The sequence below is a fragment of the Mauremys mutica genome, chromosome 7 (assembly GCF_020497125.1).
Source record: "Mauremys mutica isolate MM-2020 ecotype Southern chromosome 7, ASM2049712v1, whole genome shotgun sequence".
In the NCBI taxonomy this organism is placed as follows: Eukaryota; Metazoa; Chordata; order Testudines; family Geoemydidae; genus Mauremys; species Mauremys mutica.
The window spans coordinates 60,035,624-60,055,920 of NC_059078.1; the positions used below are offsets into that span (position 1 = coordinate 60,035,624).

The 20,297-nt window shown below is 44.1% G+C and overlaps 1 protein-coding gene across 4 annotated transcripts in view; it reads right to left on the minus strand.

Annotated features, from left to right (window-relative positions):
• The window catches only part of WASHC2C (WASH complex subunit 2C), a 61,998-nt gene that overhangs the window by 31,213 nt on the left and 10,488 nt on the right, over window positions 1–20,297 (minus strand). For 2 of the 4 annotated variants that reach the window (XM_045023803.1, XM_045023801.1), the window contains exons 10-20: window positions 19,704–19,772; window positions 18,856–18,971; window positions 15,427–15,499; window positions 14,458–14,514; window positions 12,750–12,914; window positions 12,044–12,165; window positions 10,091–10,183; window positions 8,977–9,084; window positions 6,473–6,589; window positions 4,349–4,518; window positions 686–797 (exon numbers count right to left, since the gene is read on the minus strand). In XM_045023803.1, the coding sequence (XP_044879738.1) occupies window positions 686–797; window positions 4,349–4,518; window positions 6,473–6,589; window positions 8,977–9,084; window positions 10,091–10,183; window positions 12,044–12,165; window positions 12,750–12,914; window positions 14,458–14,514; window positions 15,427–15,499; window positions 18,856–18,971; window positions 19,704–19,772 (1,202 nt within the window). Of the gene's footprint in view, window positions 1–685; window positions 798–4,348; window positions 4,519–6,472; window positions 6,590–8,976; window positions 9,088–10,090; window positions 10,184–12,043; window positions 12,166–12,749; window positions 12,915–14,457; window positions 14,515–15,426; window positions 15,500–18,855; window positions 18,972–19,703; window positions 19,773–20,297 lie in introns of all 4 variants that reach the window. The other 2 variants (XM_045023802.1, XM_045023800.1) reach the window with 1 other exon arrangement.

Sequence of the window (20,297 nt, forward strand, 5' to 3'; positions counted from 1 at the left end):
GACAGCAAATAGGTAAACAGGGCTTCTCCTGTTCCTAGTGGCTCAACAGGTGGGAGAAGCCTGTGGTCCACACATGGCAAGTGGGCTTGTGAAAAGGAGAGGTTTAGGGGCAGGCCACAGTAGATTCTATGGTAGCTACTCGGAGCAGTGTTTTGGGGTTGGCACTACAGATATGACGGCACTGTAGTAATAAACACTCTGCCACCCAATCAGCACACTGGGCTGGGATAATAGGAACCTGGATGATATCAGAAACGCCTATTTGGGGGTGGTGGGGAGGGAGAATTATAGCCACAAGTGTAGAATCAGAGTTTGGTGGGTCTGACACAGGGGAAAATCCTGCACCTACTGAAGTCAATGGAAACTTTGCCATTGATTTCAATAGGACCAGGATTTCATCCCTAGGACCATACTCAAAACCCTTCAGTAATACTCACAGCACAGTCTGAGCAGGCCCAGCCCCAGCAAAAGCAGCATTCAGACTCCATTTCAGAGTATAATTTTAACCTAATGAAGCCAAGTAGTTTTAAGCCCAAAATCCCAATCACTTTAATCCTATTATCAATTTGTTGGAACTCATCTAACCTAAAGGCGCTAGTTAATGTGTTATGGGGAAGCCTGCCTTGTTACAACAGTGCCATTCAGTAAATCATCTGCTTTGGGGTTAAGCAGGAAAAGGAGGTACCGCTGTGGTTTTAGGTGCTGAAGGAACACGTGTCGGCTGGGAGCTGAAGAACGGTCCTCCGTTAACAGCATCTTCTTCAAACAGAAGAGAAACCTTCTGGTGCTTCCTCTGACTGTAGAGAGAAATCCACGCACAGCAGACATGTTTAACTGGTCAAATGGTATTGTTTAGACTGTCCTCTTTAGGGACATGGTATAGAAGAACAGAAAGTCTGAACAAAGTATGATCAGGGCCAGGTTTTCTAAGCTACAGAGGCCCAGGACTGCTGCTCCAGTCTGGCAGGAGACCTTGCCTCCAGCCTCAGTCCATACTAGGATATGTGAGTGCCAGAGCAGGTTGCTTCCATTGCTTACCTCACTAGCACTGGAGTCTCATCTCTCACCTCTTTATGTGAAGGTGACACATACACCCTTTCCCAGTCCCTGCATCCATCTAGCCTATTTAGCCTGTAAGCATTTAGGGGCAGAGGCTGTCTGCTATTCAGTGTACAGCGCCAAGCACAAAGGGCCCCAGTCTTGGTTGGCCCTTAGGCACTACTGTAATAAACGTGATTAACAGAACGAGCAAAGCAGCATCACTACTGGAGTGGAACACAGGTAGGATTTTGTGGCCTCCAATATGACATCCTCCCCTCACTTGAGTCGGGGTACATGTGGCAAGACTATGTGGGGGAAAAGAGGCCCAAGATGCTACTCAGTAGAGGGTGAACTCCAGGAATAAATTTAATAAACGCTTCTAAAAAACGCTGATTCAGCATGTTCACTGGGACTTTGCTTTTGTATTTGCAAAAAGAATAGATCACTTTGAAATATTGAAGAGGGTTCAGAGAAGAGCCACAAGAATGATTAAAGGATTAGACAACTTCTTACAGTGTTTGAGCTCTTTGGGTCTATATAGCTTAACAAAAAAAAGGTTAAGGGGTGACTTGATTACAGTCTATAAGTACCTATATGGGGATCAAATATTTAATAACGGGCTCTTCAGTCTAGCAGAGAAAGGTCTAACACGATCCAACAGCTGGAAGTTGAAGCTAGACAAATTCTGACTGGAAATAAGGGGTACATTTTTGACAGTGCGGATAATTCAGCATGGGCACAACTTACCATGGGTTGTAGTGGATTCTCCATCACTGACAATTTTTAAATCAAGGCTGAATGTTTTTCTATAAAGATCTGCTCTAGGAATTATTTTGGGTAAGTTCTAGGACCAGTGCTAAACAGCAAGTCAGACTAGATGATTGCAACAGTACCTTTTGGCCTTGGAATCTATGATTTTGTCTCACAAGAACATGGGGTTCTCTCCACTCAGGCATTACAGCTAGTCTAATAACTCAATATGACCTTAGTCCTGTCCACAAATCCATCCTGGATTCTGCAAATCCATTTGTCACTCATAAGCATCAGCAGCACAGTTTATAGACTATCATGTTCACAAGCTGTCACTGACTATGCTATTTCTGGTGTGTAAATTAGTCATCTGGTGTGCAAGTCAGTCACCTGAGTCACTTGATGTCAATTTCGCTTCCTGATTGGATGACTGCAACTTTTTAAACAGGAGGAGAATTATGTACTCACCGTGCATCTCGAACAATGCACTTTTCTTAGACTTTCAGATGATTAGACTTTTAGCCTAAAATATGAAGTTTTCAAAATCCAAACACTTTCATAAGTAAAGTGGTAGCAAGCTGGATATTCCCCAAAATAACCACCCTGCCCCCATGAAGCAACAGCACATCCAAGGCTGCACTTCTGTTCATGAAGATTTACACAAAATTAATAAATCAGTGCAAAAATTAGCAGCAAAAAGATTGACCTCCATCCATTTAACCAAACCCAGAGAGCCCACCTGTCCTACCAGACCCAACACTCCATAACAACCTGACATTTCAACGATTTCCATCCTACCATCAACCTCAGCCTGGACCAGTCCACACAAGAGATGCACTTCCTAGACACTACAGTGCTAATAAGCGATGGTCACATAAACACCACCCTATACCGGAAACTTACCTACATGCCTCCCGCTTTCATCCAGACCACATCACACGATCCATTGTCTATAGCCAAGCTCTACAATACAACCGCACTTGCTCCCATCCCTCAGACAGAGACAAACACCTACAAAATCTCTATCAAGCATTTTTAAAACTGCAATACCCACCTGCTGAAGTAAAGAAACAGACTGACAGAGCCAGAAGAGTACCCAAAAGTCACCTACTACAGGACAGGCCCAACAAAGAAAAGTAACAGAATGCCACTAGCCATCACCTACAGCCCCCAACTAAAACCTCTCCAGCGCATCATCAAGGATCTACAATCTATCCTCAAGGACGATCCCTCACTCTCTCAGATCTTGGGAGACAGGTCAGTCCTCACTTATAGACAGCCCCCCAACCTGAAGCAAACACTCACCAACAACTACACACCACACAACAAAAACACCAACCCAGGAACCAAACCCTGCTACAAACTCCGGTGCCAACTCTGTCCACATATCTGTTCAAGGGACACCATCACAGGATCTAACCACATCAGCCACACCATCCGGGGCTCGTTCACCAACACATCTACCAATGTGATATATGCCATCATGTGCCAGCAATGCCCCTCTGCCATGTACATTGGCCAAACCGGACAGTCTCTACGCAAAAGAATAAATGGACACAAATCTGACATCAGGAATTATAACATTCAAAAACCAGTAGAATACATCAATCTCCCTGGTCACTCAATAACAGACCAGAAGTGGCAATTCTTCAACAAAAAACTTCAAAAACAGACTCCAACGTGAAGCTGCAGAACTGGAATTAATTTGCAAACTGGATACCATCAGATTAGGCCTGATTAAAGACTGGGAGTGGTTGGGTGATTACAAAACCTAAACTTAATTTCCCCACTATTAATTTCTCCCTACTGTTACTCACACCTTGCCATCAACTGTCTGTAATGGGCCACTCTTACCACTTCAAAAGAGATTTTTCCTCCCTTGGTATCCTGCTGTTAATTGAATTGTCTCATTAGATTGACCTCACACTTAGTAAAGCAACCTCCATCCTTTCATGTCTTTATATCTGCTCCTGTATTTTTCACTTCATGCATCCCATGAAGTGGGTTCTAGCCCACAAAAGCTTATACCCAAATACATTTGTTAGTCTCTAAGGTGCCATAAGGACTCCTCGTTGTTTTAACCTGAGAACAGGTGAGCTTTGTTGTGTGCCCTGCAGGCAAACCGATCTCAGCTATTTTGGTCCCAAGGGAGGATGGGGAGCTCCAGTGTCAAGAGTAATGAGAATGCCCTGTCAGCGGCCCTCTACCTTTAAAGAGGTTTCTCCAGCTTAGGTGCCTATGGTGATCCCAGCTGTGACAACACCACAGGGTCATGGGAAACCAGAGTCTAAACCAACACCTTAATTTCCACCTGGAAATCAATATTCAGCTAGTGCAGCTTACCGGTTCAGTAGCATAACAGCGGAATAGCAGAAATGCACAGTAGAAAATAATGATTTTAAGATTACCTGACAGCATCTCAGCTTCCTGGGAAAATGGAGGCCTTGTTCTAGTTCAGAAAGGGAATCCCATAATACCCTTGACAAACTATTGGAATGGGTAAGCCTGCTCCAAGAGATTGGAGAGAAATGTGCTGCTCTGCTGTCAAGTTTTTCACCTGTCTTTAGTGACTGCAAATAAATCCTCCTCCTCTTCTTCCTCCTCCTCGAAGAGGCTAGTCTTTTTCACAATGTTAGCCGGATTGGCTGCACTGACAGGTTTTGCAGGTTCCCCCTTTCGGCTGTCTTCGGAAATTGGTTTGGTCGGCTTGCTGACGTTCCAGTGGTCCTAAAAATAATAATATAGGAATTATTCTCTTACAAGCCTATTTCCTGCAAGTCATTTCAGCTATTTCCTCACCTCTTCTACCTTAGTCAGCATATTAGAATCAGCGCTTGTTCCTGTGAAGACATGGGCTGTTCTTACATCTATGCATTAAATACAAACACCAGTGCAACATCAGGCCAGAAAATGATATTATTAACCCCCACACTGCATAAGCTTTCAGGACATAGGCCTGGCTCCCATTTCGCAGGTGCTAATGGAGTTGCAGGTGTAAATGAGTACTAGCACCCCTGAGATCTGCCCCTGAAGCTGGTTTTGTGAGTGCATGTTATGCAGCCACAGAAGGGAGAAGCTTTCTCTTTTTGATAATTTGGCCCATAACATTTTGATGATTAGACAGTTGGATGAGTGTGGAAACACGCACTATGCAGTGTCCCAAGATAGTATCAGTAACAATGCTGCCTCATTTCCTGACTTCTAACTGTAATATTAAGGCAGTTTTTCCTCTTGGGTTAACAAAATAATTGACCATGCTAATACAGTGTTAACTCTTAAATGGCCCAACTAGGCTTATGTTCATGCCTCAATTGGAGGGGAATGTGCTGAGATGGGAAGAGAACAGTTAAATGTATGCCTTTGCTGTTAAAACTGGTTGGCTGAAGCCAGTTTTCTGAAAGGCTAGGTTAACAGAGCAATGGCATACCTGTCTCTTTCTGCGACAAAGCTATTTCCATATCGACATTTTATTTAAGCAAGAAGTCAGAATTTGCCTCAGTATGGAATACTGCAAATCCCAGAAATATTTTCTCTGTTTTCATGCTTACAGTATCTCTCTTTATCCCTTTATGTTACAAGTGGTCTGCAGATGGAAGATCACTGCATCCCTTTCCTACTTTATGATGTATTAAAAAAAATGACAGGCTTTTTTTTTTAAATTCGGCCTTGCTTTACTTTTACATTAGATATTCATGTCTCATCTACCTTAAAAAAAAAAAAAAAAAACCCACTATAGGTTACCTGGAAAGCCAGTAGTTTTATGACAGTCGCTAAAGCAGCAGTGAAATACAACAGGGTTCAAAAAAGAACTAGGTAAGTTCACGGAGGATAGGTCCATCAATGGCTATTAGCCAGGATGGGCAGGGATGGTGTCCCTAGCCTTTGTTTGCCAGAAGCTGAGAATGGGTGACAGGGGGTGGATCACTTGATGATTATCTGTTCTGTTCATTCCCTCTTGGGCACCCGGCATTGGCCATTGTTGGAAGACTGGATACTGGGCTAGATGGACCTTTGGTCTGAGCCAGTTTGACCGTTCTTATGATTAATTAAGCAGGAATGTGAGTTTTATTCACACAGTAAAGTTCCTTTTAAGTGGGTCATGCTGACACTTTGTTAACTCAAGTACCTGGCTGCAAATCTTGATTAAGGATTCAACACCCTCCAACTCTGATTAAGGGCTGGGAGAGCTCCCAAGCCCTGTACCCGAGTCATCCAGCTAGAGCTTCCAACAGAGACGGGTCAAATCTTGTTTTCCAATTCCCCCATATTTCTAAATAAACCCTGATTACCCCAAAACTTTCAGGCCCTCTTTATACACATTAGTAGTAAAGAAGCTCATGCTCTTTTTTCCTCTTTTGTAGGCCAGCTCTAAGTCACCCTTCTCAGCAGGAGGCTGCTGTGCCATTTTCTGTTAGACACGTATAGCCTACCTCCAGCAAATTTTTCCTGCCATGGTACCTCTGCCAGCCAGTCCCATGGTGTATGCTGCTAAAGAGAACATATCGCTCCCCCAGCCCCACAGATATACAACAGCTGGAAGGAGCACTGTCTGTAGACACAGCCCAGGCACCTAACAGTCCACACTCAAGTGCAATGGAGTGAATGCTCTATTGAACATTTCATCTTTTGGAGAGCTGCAAACCCAATATCCCCCTTTAAAATGCATCTTGCTCTACAGTACCTCCTCATCACTGCTGAACAACGAGCCAGAGGCTTTTTTGAGGAGCTCCGATTGTTTTGCTTTCTCCTGGGGTGGTTTTGACTGTTGCTTCTTAGCAGGTGCAGTACCAAACAGATCCTAAAAATATTAGAGCCAAGAAAGGTAACTTTGCCTGGTACTTGGTGTGCATCAACACTCAGGTTCCTATCAACATCAGTTGAATGTAGCTCAGCCAAGAAACAGGTTAAGGAAATATAAATACTTCCACCAAAACCTATTCAAAAGACAACAGCTTCAGATACCATGGAGCAAATGGTTCTCGGCCATGGCATCCACAGATGTTTAGTAGAGAAGTTACAGACCAAAAGCCTGTAAGTATTAACACTTTCAACAACTTGACAAGCTTGGATAAGAACCTGGTCCCGCAATGGGATCTGCTAGCCAGGACTCCTACCCAGTCTCCCTAAAGTCAATTTCCCATTGCAGGCTTTGGCTTTTATTCTGTAACTTCTGTTTCAGCTGGGGATTTCTGATTCGCAATGTGATTAAGAACTACGTCTACCAGGCTTTTAACCCTAGGATCTGAAAGGGATATTTTAAAGACCACACCCCTACTTTGAAAGAGATTCTCCGACTGCAGCTTGCACGTATGTTTTCCGTCATTGTTTATTTTGCAGTGTCATGTATTTTCTGTCCTCACGTTGGACACAGCCCTTGTCTCATCTACAGTAGCTGGCTCTGTAGCTATAAATCACCACAAGTGCAAACAGGACTCAGGGCTTGTCTACACTACCACTGAAGTCCATGTAAATAATTTCACTCAAGGATGTGGAAAAGCCACCCCCCCACGAGCGACGCAAGTTACATTGACTTAAAGCAGTGTCTAAACCATGCTGTGTCAGGAGGAGACACTCTCCCACCGACATAGCTTCCAACTCTCGTTGAGGTGGAGTAATTATGCTGACAGGAGAGCGCTCTCCCATGGGCATAGCGCGTCTTCAGCAATGCGCTACAGCTGCGCTGATGTAACATAGTAGTGTAGATTAGCCCTCAGGCATGTTAGACACCATGTCATCTTAGCCTTGTCATGCTAAAAGTGGTAGATCTGGGTGGTGGTGAATTATGGCTATATGAAGTTTGCTGGGGTAGACAAGGTCAGTGAAGAGGACAGCAAGAAGGTGGTGTAAGATGGCAAGCATTACAATCAATAAGATCACATGGATACTCAGTTTAGGCATGTGCACATCTTCCCAATTAGGATACTGTAACTTTCTGTCTATGGCAGAGCTTTAGTACTTTCATTTCAAAGAGCCTCACGAGATGGGAAGTTTTTCTGACAGTCAAAAGATGTATTCATATTTATTCTTGGAGAAAGAGAAACTACCCCCAGATATGACCGGCTGATCCCCATTCTCTCTCTGACCCTGGCCTCAGAGGAAATTTCTCCATCACAGGGGACAGATACCACCATATGTTGACCAGCTCATTACTGCAGTTCAAGTCTTCCCAGCCACAATCCACTGCTCAGCAGCTCTGCTGTAGCCTAGCAAACCGCTACAAACAGCTGTCATCTCTGCAGACTAGGGATGGAGGAAGGACTCTTTCCAACAGGACAGGCAAGCAAAGACAAAGCACTGTTGTATCTGGGAAAGAGACCAGGATCTTGATCTGCAACAGTCGTGTGGCCTACTGTACAGGTAAAAAGACACCTGGTGAACTCGGTACTTGTCCATGTGCAAGACTCTTATGAAGTGGGATCAAAACAGAATCCCTTAGAAGTTTTTCCAGTTGAACTTTGATTCCTGGTTAGAAACTTTGCAAAAAAACCCAAAATCAGGAATGCCCAGTAGAATGGCTTGCTAAGCAATGGGGAGCTTCTACTAACGGTCCCAGATGGGAAGAGCTGGAGGCAGGGTGCTCTCAGAGGACGGCTCTGAAATTTGCACAAGTCACAGGCCTGCCACAATCTGTTGACATCTCATCGCAGTCAGGGGATGATTGTGGGGCAGGCTAGTTTACTCTGGGGGCTGGGTGTCCAAAGATGGATTGTAAGCTCTTGAAAAGCAGAGGTGATGCTTCCCTGTGTGTTTGTACAGCACCTAGGATGGGGGCTTTTAGGCAGTACCACAAGACACACTCAATTAAAAATACCGTGAACTTGTCCATAGTTATTACCCACTAGAGAGGCAGCATATCCTGGAGAACAGGGCACCAGCTCCACCACTGACCAAGTAACCCTGAGCAAAGCACCTCAGCTCCCCCATCTCCAAAGTGGAGGATACAGACTCTGCTTTAGCTCCAGAGATGAAGAGGACAAAGTAATAAATCAAAGATTACAGTTGTCTGTACCCCTTCTCAAGCAACCATTACGCTCAGTCTGTTACAGGGGGAGATATGCTGCAAAGTTTTACATGGCACTAAAACCTGGCAGGTGAACAGTGACCCTTTTAACAGCTTTACCTTACTCACAGAGCCCAGGGAGTGGGCTACAGAGGAAGTGCGGCCAGTGCTGGGGAGGCACTTACCTCTTCATCCTCATCGTCAAAGAGGGAGAGTGGGGTTTTTGTGGCTGACTTGCTAGGTGGTAGAGATGTGCTCTTTGACTTCCCCGTTTGACTTGATGAAAATAAGTCCTGCTAGAACCAAACACAGTCACTTAGCAAGACAGTTTGAGGTGAGAGAAACAGGATTTAAGAACTTGGAAAAACAATATGCACTTTGCATTTATTCAAAGAGAGACTGTTTGGTGTGCTACTGAAGAGGAGTAAGATGGCTGATTCTCACCACACCGAACCCAGAGGCCCACACTTTCACAGAAAAGGTCACTGATTTTGGGGCCCTACTGAATATACCTCCAGTCTGATTCAGAAATATTGAGTGCATGCAACTTTTCCTGGGAGCTCTCTGAAGCAGTTGCCAACTTCTACGTGGTCAATAAGCACCCCAGCTTTCACCATAAGCCAAAAATCAAGCTAATCCCATTTCAAAACAAGGCCAAAACAAGCCAATCCCGCAGAACCCCAACACTCAATGTGATTAGATCCCTCTGGCACGCAGTTTGGGACTGCTGTGCACCCCGACTCTCTCTCGCCCCTGCTTCCCAGGATCCAATCAAAACCAAACAAACAAAAAAGAAGCAACAAGCTACAAGCCAAACAAGCAACAAGCCAAAAGCTAGCCAGCAAGCAGCTCACAAGCCAATTAAGCCAAAAAACAAGCCCAATTTCTGTTTTTTTTCCCATGAGTTTGGCATGTCTGCTCTGAAGGCTCCAGGTCAGGAAGCAAGAAGACAGGGACTGAAGAGCTCACACGACCCCTGTATATACACTGAAGCAAATCCAAGGGTTGGATGCTCTTTCCTGCCTTTTTACTTCCTTTAACCTTCCATCTCACGCCTCTGTGTGCGTGCAAAATAGAAGTTTTAGAATTGGTGGAAAATGCTGGAGAGAAACTGCTCCTGCCGGGGAGAGGTTTTTGGGGGAACCACATACCAGAGATCCCATTCCTTGGAGATAAGCAACGATTTGAGACATCTCTCAACAGGAATGGGTTTTAGGTAACGTGACTGCATTTCTACTGCCATGTTGCGGTCCAGGCCCCTTAGAATTCCTTTTAGATCTAAGAGCATTTAGCACTTACTTCAGAATCTTCTTCATCAGAGAATAGGCCTCTTTGGTTTTTGGGAAGTATGTCAGATAAAGACTTGGAGTCCTCAGTGGAAGATGGTTGACTCTTCAAAACAAGAACACATCAGCACCTATTTAAATCAATGCAAACAGCACACTTTACATTCCTCTTTGGTAGCTCTGCTGGTAGCTGGCCTGCTAAGTGTCCCAACTGTTGAAAAGGGATGGCTAAAACCTAGGAAATTCTGATCCAGACACTAGAGAACCCAACACCCACGTAGTTTTGAAGACAGATCTTTCTGCAGAGCATCAGCAGCATGAAGACGATTTTAAGTGTTGGCCATAGATTTTTTTTTTTGCATATAACTCCCATTGACTTCAACAGGAGGGACTTATAGGGATTCCATGGCACTGCTTGGCTATATTTTCCTGGATAAGCCCCTGTAGAGACAACAGAGATGAACTAGCCAATGGGAGAGTACTATAACCCTAAGTTAATAAGTACACCTCTACCCCGATATAATGTGGTCTGATATAACGCAAATTCAGATATAACGCGGTAAAGCAGCACTCCGGAGGACTGGGCTACTTTACATCGTTATAGCCGAATTCATGTTACCACAAGCGGTTCCTCTGAACCCCCTCATTACTTGCTGTGGCCCTCCCCAGGGCCCCACCGCCCCAGCTCACCTCCACTCCTCCTCCTCCCATGCACCGCAGCTCTGCTTCTCCCCACTCCCTCCCAGGCTTGCCGCGCCAATCAGCTGTTTTGCACGGCAAGCCTGGGAGGGAGGAGAAGCGGAGCTGAGTGGCATGCTTGTGGGAGGAGGCGGCGGGGTGGAGATGAGCTGGGGCAGGGAGCAGTTCCTCTGCACCTCCCCCTCTTACTTGCTGTGGCCCCCCTGCCCCAGCTCACCTCTGTCTCCGCTTCCTCCCACAAGCGAAACAGCTGATTGGCACGGCAAGCCTGGGAGGGATGGGGGGAAGTGGAGCGGGAGCTGCGGCACGCTCATGGGAAGAGATGGAGCGGAGGTGAGCTGGGGCGGGAGGGGGCCCAGGGAGGGCCGCAAATAACTGGGGGTGGGTGGGGAGAGGAACCGCTTCCCGCTCCAGCTCATCTCCGCCTCCTCTCCAAGCGTGCCGCCGCTCCTCCGCTCCTCCCCACCCCTTCCAGATTTGCTGGGCCAAACAGCTGATTGGCATGGCAAGAATGCCCCCCCACCCCGAGAGGGAGAAGCTGGGGCAGGGAGCAGTAAAAGTGATTCCTCTCCCTACCCCAATGTAACGTGGTCTCACCTACAATACGGTGAGATTTTTTTGGCTCCCGAGGACCGCGTTATATCGGGGTAGAGGTGTACCAGGAATGAAACCTTTCACCAGAAGTTTACCCTTTTAAAAAATATTTAAGTCAATCTTGCTAAATTTCTAAACAAAACATTGTTTAGAAACAAAAGTGTCTAAATGAACCATTTTGATTTTGAAAATTTATTTTCCCCATTTTTAGTCAGCCAAAACTATTAGCCAAGCTTGACCCGAATTCATGAATTGCTTCGGTCAACCTGAAACTGCACTTTTCAGCAAATAAACTAGGTCAGCCAGGAAATTCCTTCCAGCTCTATTTCACAGCCAGTTTCTGCCAGCTGCTACAGAGCAAGAAGAGGAACAAGAGAGGCACATGACAGAGACCACCAACTCCAGCCTTGGTAAGACTCCCAGAGACCAACCCTGCAGCACAGGAAACCTCTGGCAGGAATCCCAGAAAGACAAAGAGCTGCAGAAGGCATACAGGCAACCCCCAGAGCTGGCTGGGGAGGAATCTGGAAACTAAGCATCACATTCATAGAGACAAAACATATTCCTGTTATTCTGTGGGATAGACTCCAGCAGAGTTAGAGCCAGAGTGGCCTAACTATTCCTCTAAGATCAGTTCTTTGTGCACAATAGAAAAATCCACTTCTAACATTACCTTTTTCCGTCCCATGGATTCTTTACGCCCTTCAGCTGCCTTACTGACAGCTGCAGGAACAACTTCAGGCTTTTTCTTGAATAAGTCGCCATCATCGTCAAAGAAATCAGCAGTGGATTTGACTTTGTTAAAAAAAAAAAAGAAAGAAAATACATATTTATATTGGGGAATGTTTTCTGTTGGAAGAGACCAGCTATCACTGATCACAAGAGAGGCTGTGACATTCTAGAAGGAGTACAGTCTCTTCTGTAGAGAGCAGAATGACAGCAATGAGCAACAGAAGTCTTTTTTTAATGGGGGTGGGTGGGTTGGTTGGGCTAGCTCACAAAGTGAAGAGTCAGTTGGGTACAAAGGTCATTAGCCAAAACGTCAATGGGTGCTGCAGTTCTCCATCTTCCCCACACACCCTGAATGTGCACGCCCATCTAGACACATACAGCTCTTCTGAACTAAAACTAGATATTGCCTAACACTAAAAAGCCTCCCAGAAAAAAACTTAAAACCCTTAGGAAGAGTGAATGGCCAACAGCTGCCAAGAAAGAGCAGACACATCACTGATGGTAACGTTCAGAGGGATCAGATACAGATAAGACAGTGGAATAGCAGAGGCAGAAAAAACACCAGGTGCCGGAGGGATTTCATGACCCGCAGGTTCCCACTATCCCTAGTTTCTATGACCTTTTATAGTTTTCCGAACACACTTTACCCGATTTCAAATGTTTGTTAGTTGGTTCCACAAAAAAGTCATCGTCGTCATCAAACAGACTGACTTTCCCAGGCTGTTTGGGGCCTTTGTCTGGGCTCTGCTCCATGGGCTTCTTGTTTTCTTTCTCCACGAGAACAGAAGTGGAACTAAACACGTCATTCCCACCTGCAAGTCAGAATATTCAATAATGTGACTGAACACTGACTACAAAGTTTAAGAGCTATTTAGCCAATGATTTTTGAACAGTGATTAAATTCATAGACGTCACGATCTACTTGCACAATTCCTGAATAGGAAGAGAGGACTAAATTTATCACCTCAGTTGCTTGCAACAGACAGTCTAGCCAGCTCCAATACTGACAAAGTGTGCACTTGCCCCAGAGGAGCAAGATGGCATCTGACCTAACCCTGTGCCAAAGCCATCCCTGGTGCATTAGTGAAAAGGTATGAGGGAATTCTGAGCTCATCTAGCCAGTCTTAGAACCAGCCAAGATGGCATGATAGAGGAAGAAATATATCCAATATATAAAAATAAGACTTTGGTGCAAACATGTTATCTCAGTTTGCTTTTGTTACTACACTTCAAAATGTGCAACATGCTGTGCAGTTCAAAACTAAAAGACACTTCCAGAAGCTCTTCCCCACACAGATTCAGCTTCCTGAGAGAAACTAAGAGGGGCAGGGAGTTCTGTAACTATTTCTTCTCTTTCTGATCATGGGGGAAACAACAAGTTTAACCACCTCCTTCAAAACAAACTTAACATGCTAGCATGAAGAAACGGCACAATACTGTAAAGATCTAGCCAACTTTTTAAATGCGGCTCAGACTACTGCTTGAAAGAGGAATAGGGCTGAACTGTATCCATGCAATATCCGCCTTTATTTGTATGACTGATTCATATACTGCATGCATAGACTCTTAAAAATAAAGCTATCCAAGATTATGCTAGTTTAGAAATGATACTTCCAACTTCACTGATATTCATGCTTTCTAGAATGCCCCCCACAGAAGCTTTATACTTCCACAGAACACAGTGAAATTCAGGCCTAGCATGTTCACAATTCATGTTTGATTCTGAACATTCAATACAGCAGTGCTGCATTTTGATCATTTTTTTCTTTAAAACCATTGTACAGTAAAAGCTTTGTTATCCAACATATTGGGGAAATGCGGGGGGGTGCGGGTAAGCGAAAAAATTCCAGTCAATTAAGAGGGAGGGAGGGAGTTGGGGGAGGGAAGGGGGGGTGCACACAGGGCACGGGAGGTGGTGCAGGGTGCCGGATCCAGGCGGCCCTCACCTCATGCGCCTCCCCTGCAAGCGGCAACATGTCCCTGCTGCTCCTAGACAGAGGTGTGGCTAGGCAGCTGTGCGCTGCACCGCCCACACAACTCCCATTGGCCATGGTTCCCAGCCAATGGGAGCTGTGAAGTCAGCGCTTAGGGCAGCACGCAGAGCCACCTAGCCGTGCCTCCACCTAGAAGCAGCAGGGACATGTTGCCGCTTCCGGGGAGCCATGCGGAGCCAGGTAGGGAGCCTGCCGGCCTCGCACCAACTGGACTATAAACTGGACTTTAAATAAAAATAAGAAATGCCAGCTTTATAGAGCTTTCTGGTTGGTAAAGTGCTGGATAACAGCCTTTGTAGTGTGTTTTAAAGCAAGAGATCTGTTCCCTGCATGAAGCAGGTCACTGTCAATTGAACCATACCTGGGAAAAGAGAGACTGCGCCTGCAGGAACTTTCCGTAAAGCCTTTGTTGATGGCTCTGAAATTATGGGAAATACAAGACAAGACAATAAAACTTATAGATGCAAACATTTTGTACAATTAACGCCCCAAATACTGCAGTATAAGAAACATGACAATTGTACTGAGCTTTCTCGTTTCTGTTCGGGAGCCCAAATATCTTCAAATCAATGTGCTTTAGACACATTCTCTGAATTTCTGTGGTTGTTTTTCCTCAACAAACAAAGAGTGAGTGCAGATGTTCCTTCCATGTTGCAAAACATGCCCATGAAACTAAAAAGCCATGAATAAAAAGAATTCCTGTGTGGTTATTTACAAGAGCTTGTGTCCACATGTTATACATCATTTAAAAATCCCCTCTGTGCCCCCAAAACAATGGCTATCACTTAGGAGCCTAAGGTGCATTTGAAAATTTAGCCTTTGGAGTTAGATGACTTCAGTAGGAGCAGCTGGGCACACAGCACTTTTCAGAGTCGGGGGCTCATATATGAATTTAGAAGCCTAAATTTAGGTATAAACATTTTCAAAAAACATTTGGTCACATACACCCCCTGCTGCAAATTACTTCATACTGAAAAGCATTTGACTCTGCATCAAGCCCCTAGTGGGAACGCCTCCCATCCAGCAACCTGATGGGGACCATAAACTATAAAAAAGTTACGGTGGAGAAACATCTAGCTTTTTAAAAATCAAAAGAAAAATGTGAATATTTCCCCACTGAGAACAGAAAATCTTACATTCTGTTGAGAATCTAGCACAGTTAACTACTAGCTTCTTTTCTAGCTTATTAGTTTGCTATTTATCCAGTTTGGTTCAGATCACCCTGGGGGCGGGGGGGAGGAGAGAGAGAGAGAGAATTACCAACCACAGAGAATCTAGACACCTATAGCGCAACCGGAGGCGTGTGCTACTTGTACAAATCAGTTCTTACCATCATTTATTGGGGCTCGCAGCTCTTTTTCTTTTGAGTCTTCCCCTCTTGGTGCTTCAGCAAAAAGATCGCACTGATTGAATACAAAGACGTACAACAGAAGAGAGAGTGAGAGAACTTGATCAACTGATTGCAAAGATACAGACTTGGGGCAACAGCCAATGGAGAAGAAGTTGAAATGTGTGCATTTCTGCATGTTTCCATTTTTGTTCTGGGTAAGGAAAAATTCTTTCCCTTTGCTTCACTTCCTGCTCTAAGGGCTTGGCCACCCAAACTTGCAACAATTTAGTTAAGCCAGTGTAAACTTTTATAGACACTTATTTTGGTATAAGAGTAGCTTTATTCAGTTTAAATTAAACCTGGTCCCAACCAATTTACACTAAACCAAAGAGCCACTCCTATACCAACATATGCATCCACACGGGCTTGCAATGGTTTTAACAGTAGAACCTGAGAGTTACGAACACCTTGGAAATGGAGGTTGTTTGTAAATCTGAAATGTTTGTAATTTTGAACAAAATGTTGTGGTTCTTTCAAAACTTCACAACTGAACTTTGACTTAATACAGCTTTGAAACTTTACTCTGCAGAAGAAAAATGCTGCATGTAACCATCTTAATTTAAACGAAACAAGCACAGAAACAGTTTCTTTACCTTGTCAAGTTTAAAAAAAAACAAACACTTTTTTAGTAATTTACATTTAACAGTATTGTACTGTATTTGCTTTTTTGGGGTGGGGGGGTGTCTCTGCTGCTGCCTGATTGCGTACCTGTGGTTCCAAATGAGTTCTAAACTACTCACGATTCTTTTCAGCCTGACTTGTGATTTGTTTGTTTGGCAGTACTGGACTTTCCTCAGTCAGAGCTGTCTGTCTAGTACAGGGGTAGGCAACCTATGGCACGTGTGCCAAAGGCGGCACGCGAGCTGATTTTCAGTGGCACTCACACTGCCCGGGACCTGGCCACTGGTCCGGGGGGCTCTGCATTTTAATTTAATTTTAAATGAAGCTTCTTAAACATTTTAAAAACCTTATTTACTTTACATACAATAGCTTAATTATATATTTTAGACTTATAGAAAGACCTTCTAAAAATGTTAAAATGTATTCCTTGCACATAAAATCTTAAATCAGAACGCATAAATGAAGACTTGGCACAACACTTCTGAAAGGTTGCCGACACCTGCTTTAGCTTATCCCTATGCAACTTTTTCACACAGACAGGGCATAAGAGGGACCGGTGCAAGATAAGGGCATAGCATGAATCTCTTGAGTTTCAGTCCAGGACAAAAGAAAGTGTTAACATCACTGGTCATAGTATGCAGTGTGACAGATTTAGATTATTGGCATTTAAAGACTACGTGATACCCCCTGCTCTCCAAAAGTACATGTTACAATTCAAAAGAACAGCTGACTACTACGAATCCCTTCCACATCTACACATGGTTTCCTTGGCTAGAGACATGCCAAACCCACATAGCTCCGGCTAGATTACCAGAAGCTAGGACAGTGACTGCATGGAACTAGGTTCATTCTTACACATGTTCAGCTGAAGAGAACTTGAAATTGTGCTCCTCAAACAGTAAACACAGGTTCCAATTGCTATGCTGATCACTCAAACGAGAACTTTGAAAATCTGACCCTGGGTACCCAAGGATCCTAAGAGCTGGGCATCACTGTAACTCAGAGGGTGTCGAGAATCCAACTCTCCCTGGCACCCCCAAAAATATCCTAACCCTAGTGTACAGAGGGATTTGGGCACAGTGGTTTGAAAACAGGCTCCTTGAGGAATCCTGATGCAGAATGGGTTACCTAGGGAGGTGGTGGAATCTCCTTCCTTAGAGGTTTTTAAGGTCAGGCTTGACAAAGCCCTGGCTGGGATGATTTAGTTGGGAACTGGCCCTGCTTTGAGCCGGGGGTTGGACTAGATGACCTCCTGAGGTCCCTTCCAACCCTGATATTCTATGATTCATTCTCCTACTAAGCTTTATGGAGGATGTGTCTATATTGAAAAAGGAATTATTTAATAAAAATTAAGATAAAGGTAATTTTTACAATAATAAATGAGAGCCTAGTTATTTTATCCAAATCTGTACTGATAAAACCCAAATCTATAAACCTGTAATTAAAAGAAAAATCAATTACTGCTGCTTAGAGTGGAAATATATTTTTAGTGCTTTAAAATAGATGAAGGCAGAGTTGGGGTGGGAGGATAGATATCTATAATAAAGAGGCTCCCTGTTCTGTTGAAAAGTATCCAATAAGTATCAATCTTTCTCTGATCTCTGACACCCACTCCAGGGTAAGTCTGCTCTACAAGTTGCTAGATAGCAAAGTTTTGTCCTCAGGGAACATCTGAATCAGTGGGTGCACTGTTAATGTCATTCTTCTATCTTATGTCTCATTGGTCATGACTAGTAACTCAATAGCCTCTTTGAGGAGCTGTGCGGGTATAGCCACAAAAGCCAACAGTTGCTGCTCTAAGTAAGTCAGCTGACTCTAGCCCATAACACACACAGTTATTTTTCTTATTTACCTCCTGATTCTTAAATCTTATTAGAAATACAAGCGTTTCTTTTCACAATACCAACATTTTTCTGCATAGAACTGAGGCATGTATAAATGGGGGGAGAGGGGGAGAGAAAAGAGACAGTTTAGTTACATCTCTCTGTAAATCAATTTCACACACACTTTTCAGGGCAGTGCAGGTACCCAGGAGTTGTACAATCAAAGGTTAACAGGACCAAGGGGTGAACCAAGAGTCTAAGATGGGTCAGGGAGGCTATTAAACATCAGTTTTAGGTCTATACAGCTGGCCTTCTATTAAAAAAGAAAAAAAAAATCACACAGCACTTCACAAGCTATGTATATACTGCACTGTTGCAATATGGGTACCTTTGGGGTAGGGGTGGCAGAGCAGTTATTGACAGCATTCCTGCATGCTAATAGTGTAGAGGGAGTGGGAGGGATATTTAGCCCAAAGACCCCAGGGTCAAATCTGCTATCCTCTGAAGAGAGGCAAGTGATTTTCAGCATCAGTGTGGACCGGCCTTTAAAGGTCTTTACTACGCACAGGTGTTTTCAGTTAACTGCACTTTCCTTGATTTATCTACCTCAAAAAGAAGAAGGTCTGAGTCAACTCAGCTGGGAGCTGAACCTGTGAATCCAAAGACTATTTCCAATGTGATTTTTAGAACGCCAAGCCATCCCCTCGTTGCTTTTTATACTAGCTCCACTACTGGAGAAAGGGCATCGTGCAGAGAGGAACAAAATGCAAACCTCACTCCACAAATGCAATGCTTGATCAAGCCGGAAAGATGTTGTGGCAAGTTAGAGAGTTCCTGTCTCCTCACCTTCGAACAGCATCAATCCTTTTTTAGGGGGACATCTGTGCAGGAATTCACATGCCCCTCTACCCCACCAGTAACTAACCTCCTCGTCATCGTCAAAGAGTCCCATCCCGCCACTGAAAAGGCCACCCTTCGAACCAAATGGCGAGAAGTCCTCATCAGTCAGCTTGGGAGGTTTGAAGATGTCATCCTCGTCATCTAGAAACACAGCACACGCATACTGCAAGAGAGCTGTTAACTGGGCCTATTCCTCTGCATTCTCAGGAAGGGCAACACGGAGAAGGGGCCAAATAACTACACATACTCCATGGTAACAACCCTGTTTTGATTTTACAGATGCACACGGAACAATCAGCTTTGTCTACTCTATAGAAGTTCTGACATCATGCGTGTATCACTGTTGCAACTAAGCATGAGATCTATAGCAACTGGACCACACCAAGTAAGATCATGTGTGAGCAAGGAACTTCCTCTACACCCATTTCTACTCCTGCTTGGTGTAGACATGAACACAGACTACTTTACTGGAGGGAGGGATAGCTCAGTGGTTTGAGCATTGGCCTGCTAAACCCAGGGTTATGAGTTCTATCCTTGAGGGGGCCATTTAGGGATCTGAGGCCAAAAATAAATAAATAAATAAAAACCAACCTGTCAGGGACAGTACTTGGTCCTGCTAGTGAAGGCAGGGGACTGGACTCAATAACCTTTCAGGGTCTCTTCCAGCTCTATGAGATCTATATGTGTGTGTGTGTATATTATATATACACACACACACACACACACACACACAGCCCATCATATAAAATGAAGGATGCTAATTGATAGAGTGCAGAAGTGGGGTTTCTGGAATATATCACTTTATCCGGAAGATCTGACCCCCTCCCCCCAAATTTGGAAGCAGAAGTTACAGAGCAGAGGGGGAAGCCCTACCATCTGATGGAACTCTAACTTCCTTCTTTTCTTTCACAGTCTTCTTCGTTTTGATTTCTGCTGACGGGGCTTGGAGAAGAAAAGATGAAGAGGTAATTAAAAAGAGTCTATCTTTACTCTTGTGATTTATTACCTGAGGCCAGTTTGCTATAAATGCATTTTAAAACATAATAGAGTCAGAACAAGAGCCTATTTGTATATTTTTCCTACATTGCACAGCTTCCTGAAGCAACCCTGCAAACTAGTTTTATGCCCATTGTTCAAGTGAGAACATTTTCAGAGGTTGAAGTGAATAGAAATGCGTCTTTTTTTTTTTTTTTTTTAATTACAGTAGCACTTAGAAACTTCATATATCAGGGCCCCATCATGTCAGGAACTTTACAGATTAAAGATTTTAATTTAAAAGTATTTGATGGTGATATACATGGAAGATTCCTCTATTTATTTTCAGAAACAAGAACATTTAGTAAATTAAGCATGAAACTGATCAGTCTAGTTTGACTGTTCAAGCTGAGCAAAGTAGGGAAAAAAAACAACAACAGGTGGTCTAAATGGTCAAGCGTAAATAAGAGGCAAAAATCTTTCACACTCTTG